At 38.4% G+C, this 10375-nt stretch overlaps 1 protein-coding gene across 3 annotated transcripts in view; it reads left to right on the top strand.

Annotated features, from left to right (window-relative positions):
- Positions 1–342: 342 nt before the first annotated feature.
- Positions 343–10375, top strand: part of TMA16 (translation machinery associated 16 homolog) — an 84782-nt gene continuing 74749 nt past the window's right edge. For 2 of the 3 annotated variants that reach the window (XM_045464019.1, XM_045464027.1), the window contains exon 1: positions 343–478. In XM_045464019.1, the coding sequence (XP_045319975.1) occupies positions 476–478 (3 nt within the window). In that variant the 5' untranslated portion in view covers positions 343–475. The remainder of the gene's footprint in view (positions 479–10375) is intronic. The other variant, XM_045464009.1, reaches the window with a different exon arrangement.

Here is a 10375-nt window from a genome sequence, read left to right as displayed (position 1 = left end):
TGTCAGCACAGATCCCGATGCAGGGCTCGAACCCACGAACCATGAGATCATGACCCGAGCCATCAGGGCAGATGATGTCCGAGATCCGCGCTCGGGCCTGGGACGCCGCTAGCCAGCAGCTTCCAGCATTGGCGAGCCCAGCTCAAATGCCAGGCCTCACACTGGGCGCCGGACCAGGTTTCCCCCGCCCCCCCGCCCCAAACTCCCTCCCACTGCTCCTCGCAAACACTCAGGCCGGCTGTCGGCGGGTCCCGGGCTGAAAAGTCCAACACGGGATAAAAAGACTTGGTGTTGGTTCCCGGGGAAGTTTTAGAGAACCGTACTTACCCCTCCCTTTCCGGTCGGTTCCGCCCCAGTCTTCTCCGGAAACCACGTGTGTTTAAGCTCGAGTTTTTTTCTCTGAGCCGCTGCGACTGTTGGTGAGGTTTCCCGGGTCTGGGCTGCAGAGGTTCTCCGGGGCCGTGAGGACGTCACCATGGTGGGCCCCCTCCCGCTCCCCTGAACCCGCTTGGCTCTCTGGAAGACCCCCGTCAGGCAGGCGGGAGGGAAGGGGGCAGTCTTGGAAAACCGGGAGAGGGGAAGTGGCTAAGTGGTTTTATTACCCAGTACACCCGGGTAGGGGGTGCTGGGCTGGGCAGCCCCGAGGCGGGTGCCCGGCCCAGGGTCTGGGCTTTAAAGTTTAACTTCTGGGTTCCGAAGTGTTCATAGAGCGCCCTGCCTCCTCGAGGGAAGGGAAAAGACTCACGTTTACACATTTTCTTGCCAAAATGTGGGGGGCGGGAGCATGGATGGGGGGGGGAAGGTAAGCAAAACTTGAGAAAGTGTTGCCTCCACACACTTGTGCCACTGCTTGCTGGTCTAGACTATTTAGGCTCAATCTCCTCTTCTTGGCGTCCATTCGCGCCCTTGAGTGACGTCCTCGCTCCGCAAATCCTGTTTCCATGCTCCCCCTCCCGTGCTCCCCTGCACCCGTACCCCCTCCCCCGTCCCACCAGGAAGCTCGAACTGTTCTGTTGTTTTTACTTAAAATTGAGTAGATGCAAAAGAATGTTCACATTAACATAGTGAAGTATAAAGATTAGCAATATAAGAAACTCTGGTTTATTCATTATCTAGTTTAAAAAATAAAACTTCTGAAAGCCTGTATGTTTCTTTTACTTGAACCTGTAACCAACCTTCAGGAGCCCCTCGGGTAAACGGTATTTAAATTTTGTATTTATAATTCCCTTGCTTTTCTTTATAGTTACCACTTAACGTTCGTTGTATTCCAAAACTGTTGTTTCTTCTTGCCTTTTCTTTTTTAACTTCTGTTCAGTAGAGTAATTCTTGAATAGGAAAATGCTTTATAAATATGCCTTTTTGACCAGTTTTTAATAAAAACAACAGCATAAAAAGTTTTTATAATCATAATCTTTAATCATAATCATAATCATAAGTTTTCATCATCATAATCTGATGAAAAGTTAGGATACTCTGGCCACAATGTCTTGTCCTATGTTCTTTTTTTCATTGTATGCATGTCATTTTTGTCTTTCACATCTGAATGGTCTATTTGCTTTAGATTATACACGTTTGTATTTGCATAAATTTAGTCTTTTCGCCTCTGTGCACCAACTCTTTATAATTTTCTTTCATAGCCTTTCCACTTCAGAGTGGAATGTTAAAGCACTGATGATATGATGGTGTGTGAGTGATTGGGGGTTGGTTGGCATTTGACTATAGTTGTCCTTGACTCTGAGAATTTCAGTTTTATCAGGCTGTATGGTAAGAGGATATTGCCTTGTCATATGAATCAAAAGAATGGCATATAAATCTGCTTTCATGGGCATATTCCCTGCCTTTTCATATTTCTGGTATATCACCAGTGGCTGTGCTGTGTCCTTTCTTGAGTTTAAAGTCAGCTTGGCATTGGAGGTTTTCCCTCTTTAAAGAAAATTTGTTTTAATGTTTTATTAGTTTTTGAGAGAGACAGAGAGACAGAGTGCAGGTGGGGGAGGGGCAGGGAAAGTGGGAGACACAGAATCCAAAGCAGGCTCCAGGCTCTGAGCTGTCCTCACAGAGCCCAACATAGGTCTGGAACCCATGAACCGTGAGATCATGACCTGAACCCAGGTGGGTTCACTTAACCAACTGAGCCAACTAGGCGCCCCTCCATCTTTTTATATCAGTTACTCTAAACTTCTTTCAGTACAGCTTGGAATGTGGGTTATGGAGTACCAGACGACTGAGTTTGGCACTTGTCTTTGCTAAATTTTGATCTTGGCGAAATTACTTAATCCTTCTAAGTCTCAGTTGCCCCATCTATTAAATTGGAATAATCATAGTAACTACTTCATAAGAGTTGTTGTGAAAATTAAATGTAAGCCACTTAGCCCAATGTCTGGCACTTAGTAAATGTAGTTTAGTTGTTATAATTAACTTTAGTAATAGTAGTAAATGATAGCAGTAGAGCCTGTAGTCCACTTTAGTTACTTTGTTCATTTTTTTCTTATTTTGAATCTGTGCTGGAGCTTTACAAATTCGTATCTTTTTCTTACGTCAAAACTTAATTCAACTAACATGAACAGTCTTTTTCAACTAATTGATCCCACACAACACTTCTTAATTCTGCGTTTTAAAAAAGTTTTAGCATACTAAAAGTTACTAGTTTGGTGTGTACTATACAGAAGACACTCATAAGTATATTCCTTTTTATATAAACCTGTTATAAAGTTTAAAAGCGTGCTTGTTTTTCTCCCTAGCTAGATTATAAAACATTTAAAAGTATGCTGTTATCCTCCTTGATTTATCTTTACATATTACTGTGGGTCTTAACTGTTAGTGACTACCTACATATTCCTTAACGACACGAATTGTGTACTTTTGGACTCACCTATAAATGTAGGCTATAGCAACAAATCAGCTTACTAAATCTTGGTAACTTTTTTTTTTTTCCAGGTGCATTGAGATATAATTGATTTATAACATTGTATAAGTTTAAGATGTACAGTGTTATGATTTGATATATATTGTGAAATAACTACCACAATAAATTTAGTTAACACAACATATCACATAGCTACAACTTTTAAGATTTACTCTTTAAGCAGCTTTCAAGTGCACAATACAGTATTGTTAGCGATAGTAACCATGCTGTATGTTTGATCTCAAGAACTTACTCCTCTTGTAACTGGAAGTTTATACCCATTGACCACCTTCATACATTTCCCCCAACCTCAGCCCCTGGCAACCACCAATCTACTTTCTGTTTCTATGAGGTTTGTTTTTTTTGGATTCCACATATATGTAAGATCATACAGTATTTGTCTTTTTCTCCCTGACTTAGCTGTCAGCATAGTGTTTTGAAGTTTCACAAATGGCAGGATATTGTCACAAATGGCAGGATTTCCTTTTTATGGCTGATTGATAATTCCATTGTATATGTATATGTACATATATGTATACACACACACACACACACACACACACACACACACCGCATTTTCTTCATTCATTTGCTGACAGACTTAGGTTGTTCCAGTGGCTTGACTATGATAAATAAGGCTGTAGTCAACAGAGGTGCAGATACCTCTTCAAAACAGTGATTTAATTTCCTTGGATATATACCCAAAAGTAGGATTGCTGGATCATACGGTAGTTGTATTTTTAATTTTTTGAGGAGCCTCTCTGCTATTTTCTATAGTGGCTGTATCCGTTTTCATTCCTACCAACAGTGTGCAAGTTTTCCCTTTTCTCCACATCTTTTCCACCACTCATTATCTCTTGTCTTTTTGATAACAACCGTTCTAACACACGTGGAATGATATTTTATTGGGGTTTTGATGTCCATTGCCCTGATGATTAGTGACGTTGAGCACCTTTTCAAGTCCCTGTTGGCCATTTGTGTATTTTTGGAAAAACGTCCTTTGCCCATTTTTAAATCTGATTGTGGGGTTTTCTTTTTCCTACTGAATTATATGAATTTACTTATTTTTTCTTTTAAAGTTTACTTATTTATTCTGAGAGAGACGGAGAGAGAGTGTGTGTACACCAGGAAGGGGCAGAGAGAGAGAGGGAGAGAGAGAATCCCAAGCAAGCTCCACGCTGTCAGTGCAGAGCCTGATGATGGGCTCGATCCTATGAACTGTGAGATCATGACGTGAGGCGAAATCAAGAGTTGGACCCTTAATGGACTGAGTCACCCAGGTGCCCCTGTATGAGTTTCATATATATTTTGGATATTAACTTATCAGAAACAGTTTACAAATATTTTCTCCCATACTGTAGGTTTCCTTTTAATTTTGTTGATCATTTCTGTTTCTGTGCCTTTTAGTTTGATGTAGTCCCTTTTGTTTATTTTTGCTTTTGTTGATTGAGCTTTCATGTCAGACACAAAAAATATTGCCAAGTTCACTGTCAAGGAGCTTTCCCCCTGTGTTTCCTTGTAGGAGTTACATGGTTTCAGGCGTTCGATTTAAATGTTTAATCCATTTTGGGGCACCTGGATGGCTCAGTCAGTTGAGCATCTGACTTTGATCTCTTGGTTCATGAGTTTTTTGAGCCCCACATCATGCTTGCTGCTGTCAGCCTGTCAGTGAAGAGCCCGCTTCAGATCCTCTGTCCCCCTCTCTTTGCCCGTCCCCCACTTGCACTCTCCCAAAAAATAAATTAAAAAAAAATGTAATCTATTTTGAGTTAATTTTTTTGAGTAGTGTAATGTAGGGGTTCCATTTCTTTCTTTTGCATGTGAATATACAGTTTTCACAACACCATTTGTTGGAGACTGTCTTTTTGCCCTTGAGTACTCTTGGCCATATATGCATAAGTATATTTCTGTACTCTCAGTTCTGTTCCATCGGTGTATGTGTCTGTTTATATGCCTAAATTTTAGATTACTTGCTTGTGAAAACTTGCTCTTGAAAATTAGTAAAAGTAACGAAAAATGTTAATGAACCTGTTTCTTTTTGGAACAGTATTACATATGCATGGTTTAAAAAAATCAGACAGCAATGGGGCTCCAGGGTGACTGAGTCAGTTAAGCATCTGACTCTTGATTTCTGCTCAGGTCGTGATCTAACGGATTGTGGGTTCAAGCCCCACGTCAGGCTCTGTGCTGACTTGTGGAGCCTGCTTGGGATTCTCTCTCTCCCCTTCTCTCAAATTAAATAAACTTAAAAAAATTGTTGTCCTTGAAAAGTGTATTAAGTTTTTATTACTGCTGTGAAAAATTAATACAAATTTAATGGCTTAAAAACAATGCAGGTTCATTTATTGTTAAATTTCTGGAATCAGAAGTCCAAAAGTGAGTCTTATTTTTCTGCTAAAATCAAGGTGTTGATAGGACTTTCTTCAAGAGGCTGTAGTGAAGAATCTGTTTCCTTGCTTTTTCCGGTTTTTAGAGGTCACCTACATTCCTTGCTTCTTGGCTCCTTCCTTCATCTTCAAAGCCATCAGTGTCACATCTTAACCTGCTTCTCCAAGAGGGGCCACAACCCCTTCTCTTGATAATGATTCTTCCTCCTTCCTAGAAGGGCCCTTGTTTATAGGGAATCAGGGATAAATTCCCTCTCTCAAGATCTTTGATCACATTTTCAAAGTCCCTTTTGTCATATATGGTAAATTATTTGCAAGTCTGTGGATGAGGGCATTAACATCTTTGGGAGGGAGATCATTATTCTTCCTCCTGCAAAAAGTAAGTCTTCCAACTCTGTTATCTAATGCCTCAGTTCACTTGAGGAATGCCTGTTACCATTTTCTTAGATACCCATTCAGACATTTTATATACATGCACCAGCATATGTATATGTCTCTACTCCTCCTTTTTATATTAATACTATATTAGACACAGTCTTACGCCCCTTGCTTGTTTTGTCTTACTCAACTTTTGGAGACCTGTGTAAGTACATATAGTTCTCCCTCTTGCTTTTTATAGCTAATAACCCATTGTTTGCTTTTATCTAATTTTCTTAACCAGGTCTCTGATGGACACTTAACCTGTTTCCATTCTTTCTTTTCCTACTGCAAACACTGCTGTGTTGATTATTCTTGTTTTTGCTACACGTGTAGATATATACCTCTAGACTAAATTAATAGAAATAGAATGTCTTGGTCAAAAGACACGTGCAATTTTTAATAATGATAAGAACTATCAAGTTGCACTCCAGGAGGAGAATACTTACTTATTTATGAGACTGCTTATTTATGAGACCACTAACTCACCCACATCCTCACTAATGCAGTGCTAAGAAATTTAAAACATCCAGTCTTATACGTTAAAAATTCTATTTCATTAAAGTTTTAATTTACATTTCTTTTAAGGTAGACCACATATCCTTTCAAAACTTTAATAACATTTGTATTTATCTTTCTGTGACTTGTTTGTGTTCTTTTTCCTGTTTTTATTTGTGTTGTTGATCTTTTTCTTAATGATTTTGTAAATGTCCATTACCTTGTAGGTTCTCATCAAATACATGTATTTCATCTGAGCTTAGATCTAGGCTGTTTTCTCCTCTTACTCTTTTACTGAGGGAATCTTACTATCTCCAGTGGCTTAAAGTGCCACCTATATCCCCAAGTCATTCCAAATTTATATCTTTAGCTGAGATCTTTTTTTCCTAAGTGCCAGACTTGTATTTATCTCTCCTGGACTCAGCTGTCTCCTGGGCCTCTTGAACTAATTAACAGTGAATTCTTGATGCCCCTTGTCTCCACGTTCCATTCCTATCTTAACGGTAAACGGTAATTCTGACCATGTAGTTGCTTATGTTGCAAACCTGGGGAGGCATACTTAACTCTTCCTTTTCCCTCGCCCTCCATATTTGAGTCCTGTATCATTGTGCCTCAAGATACATTTCTTCAAACCTTGCTGTTTTTTTTTCATACCCTCACTGTCACCGTGCTTAGGCTACTCGACTGTCAGCTCTTCTTAACGACTGCAACACTACCAGTGGTAGTCTTACTCCTTTACCTCATTCCAAACTATTCTTTATACAAGCAACTTGTGTCAGCTTCTAAAAAAAAAAAAAAAAAAAAAAAAAGTCTCAAGTTACTTCTTCAGGGAGGCTTTTCCTGATGTTCAAAAATTAGGTCCACTTTTTATATGGTTTCACTCAGGATCTTATACTTCCTGACCGTTTTCTGGACTTAACTGAAGTATATAGTTATTCATGAGATAGCTAGATTGTAAGCTCCATGAGGGCAAGTTGTGTCTGTTTTTGATCCTGGAGCCTTAGTTCCTATCCTAGTACATGGTAATATATGCTCAGGGATTTTTTAAAAAATTAATCTAGTACAAGGTAGAAGTGTAAAGAGTAGTAGCAGGGAATGTGGGAGAAAAGGTTAATTCTGACTAGATGTTTGTGAGTGGTGGTAGGTATGGCTTTAGTCTTATACTTTTTGTTTTAAGTATTTGTATGCCTTTATGTACCCTAAGTGTGTTTGGTGGAATGGTCATTTTTCTAGGTTTCTAGTTACACTGAACAGTCTAAATGGCATTTCTGTCTCTAGTTGAGCTTGGATTCTATGATAACATAAAAGAAGTTGAGCTTGATGATAGAATTTTGCATGAAAGAAATTGAAGTCTCTGTTAGAGAATTATTAAGATATTCTTAATGTTAAGGAAAGTATTGTTTGGGGGCTATTAAAAATTATTTTTATATGAGATAATTCACATTTTTAAGGACTATTTTTCATGTTTTTAATTCACAGTAGTTTAATGTACATTGGGTGCTCAGCATATGTTTACTTGGGGCAACATCCTATTTTTTTTTTTTCTTTTACTTTCAAAGTATTATTTTCAAACTGATAGGACACATTTACAGTCTTTAAGAAGCCACTGTTGAGAAGATAAAACACAAATATAAATGATTTTGTAAATGTTAAATGACTGGTAAGTGCAGTATGATACTAGGTGCTGCTATGTGGCAAATGCTACCAAAAGAGAAAGGTTCTAAGGTCCAAATGATTATTCTTGGGTCGTTTCAAGGAGGAAGTAAACTTGAATTTGAAATGGTCCTTGGGAATTGGGTGGGTTTAAAAAGGATTATGTGCAGAATCACTTAAGTTCCTACTGGAAGCCATAACCAGTTGTCCGTCATTGGGGTCATGTTTATCTGTAAAGCAAGGAAAGTGCACTGAATTTCTTTATGGTAGATTTCCTCATCAACAAAGCAGCTTTTCTTAGTTAAGTCATCTCATTTTCATCTTGTCACTGGTATTGAAGGACTTAGTATTTGATATAGGTGTCTAGTTACACTGAGTAATCTAAATGGCATTTTCTGCCTCTAGTTAGCTTGAATTCTATGATGACTTTGATGGTCTTTTAGGAAAAGTTGCTTTTTATATATTTTTCTTTATTTTTTTAAAGAGAGAGTGCACACGTGCACAAGCGGGTTAGGGGCAGAGGAAGAGAGAGGGAGAGAATTTCAAGCAGGCTCCGCACAGGGCTCAATCTCATGATTGTGAGATCATGACCTGTGCTGAAATCAAGAGTCAGACGCTTAATCGACTGAGCCACCCAGGTGCCCCATCCTTTTGTTATTTATGATTTTAACAGGAATATTTGAAGCTTATTGCCCCTGAAATACCTCTTTCTATTTCTGTGTTTGAATAAACTATGTGTTTTCTTCTGTTACTCTCAATTATGATTCCAAAGATTAATTTAGAATGAATTTTCTTAAGTAATCGCCAAAGATTGTAGGAAGGAGACACTTTTGATAACTAATTTTATGACTGGCATATTTTTGCGGTGCCAGAAACTTCAAAGTAAGCATAATGAGAGGCTCCTGGGTGGCTCAGTTGGTTAAATGTCTGACTTCAGTCAGATCATGATCTCATGGTTCCTGGGATTGAGCCCCGCATCAGGCTCTCTGCTGTCAGCACAGATTTTGCTTTGGATCCTCTGTCTCCCTTTCTCTCTGCTTCTCTCTCTCAAAAAAACACACACACAAAAATAAGCATAGTTATTCAAAACAGTGCCTTAGTTATGCTTATGAAAAGAAATACGATTTTGCTGTATCTTTCAAAGTTAAAACATAACTGTTAGTCTTCTGTAGCAAATACACCTTAAACTCTTTCCTCCACCCCCAGATTTGTTTTTTGTTTACATTGTGTACTAGTCTATGAATCATCAGATGCTCTACAAATAAATTTGGAGAACCTCCAAAGGTTAGAGATTAATTGCTTTTTAGTTAAGGGATATTTAGTTTGAATAGACTGTTTAATAGATTAACATTTTGTTGATAGGGTTTTATTTCAGTTTTTCCCTGTTGAATATTTCTTTTTTATACTAATATATTGAAAAATACAAAAATGTTTTAAAATTGAGCAAGCTATATTGTACATATTTCTGTGCCTTATACATTCATATCCTGCCTTGAGGCAACCTTTTCATGAATAATAGAAGGAATTGCAAACTACAGGTGAATCAGAATATAAGTTCAATTTTTGTGTCTTCTTTGTACTAAGTCTTAGAGGTTCTTTAACTGAGACTTCTAAAGCTCTGAGGACATATTCATACTCCAAGGATATCAAATCATTTCTTGTTCTAAAGAAAGTTTTTTATTAAATCTTTAAAGGAAGTTTTTTTATAGAATTGGACATATTGCTGAAACAGTGTTAACACACAGCTCTGTAACTTCAGTTAAGTTTTAGCAGCCTCAGAGCAAATCTTTGACATGACAGTTGGTTTCCATCAGAGCAAGCCTAGTGAGAGAGCAGAGAGAATAGGCCAGATGGAAGCCAGAGTCCTTACAAAACCTAATCTCACGATTGATAGATCATCCATTTGCCAAATGTTATTCATTAAGTGAGTCATGAGGTCCACACTCTAGGGGGTGGAGATTACACCTGGGCATGATATCAGGAGGTGGAATTCATTGGGAGACATCCCAGAGGCAACCTACCATGAGTTCTCACATGTTTTTTTATTGTTTCCTGTGTGTAAAGCTCATGTACAAAAAATCCTTACCACACCTTTTTTGTACTCCCACCCCCACCCCACATATATATGCAGAGAGTAAAACAAAAGAATGCATGTGCAGGCATACCTTAGAGATACTGCAGGTTCAGTTCCAGACTGTCCGAGTAAAACGGATGTAACAATAAAGCGAGTCAAATGATTTTTTTTGGTTTGCCAGTACATAGAAAAGTTATATTTACACTAGACTGTCTATTAAGTGTGTAGTCGTATACGTCTAAGAAAGTGTAAATACCTTAATTACAAAAATACTTTATTTCTAAGAAATGCTAACCATCATCTGACCTTTCAACAAATTGTTGTTTTTGTTTTTGTTTTTGTTTTTTTCTTTTGCTAGTGGGGTTTTTGCCTCAATCAGGCTGCTGACTTATCAGGCTAGAAGTTGCTGAAGGTTGGGGTGGCTGTAACAATTTCTTAACG

Source organism: Leopardus geoffroyi, chromosome B1 (genome assembly GCF_018350155.1).
Source record: "Leopardus geoffroyi isolate Oge1 chromosome B1, O.geoffroyi_Oge1_pat1.0, whole genome shotgun sequence".
NCBI classification, from domain to species: Eukaryota; Metazoa; Chordata; class Mammalia; order Carnivora; family Felidae; genus Leopardus; species Leopardus geoffroyi.
The sequence above is the reverse complement of the archived record's forward strand: the minus strand, read 5'-3'. Positions and strand labels throughout refer to the sequence as shown.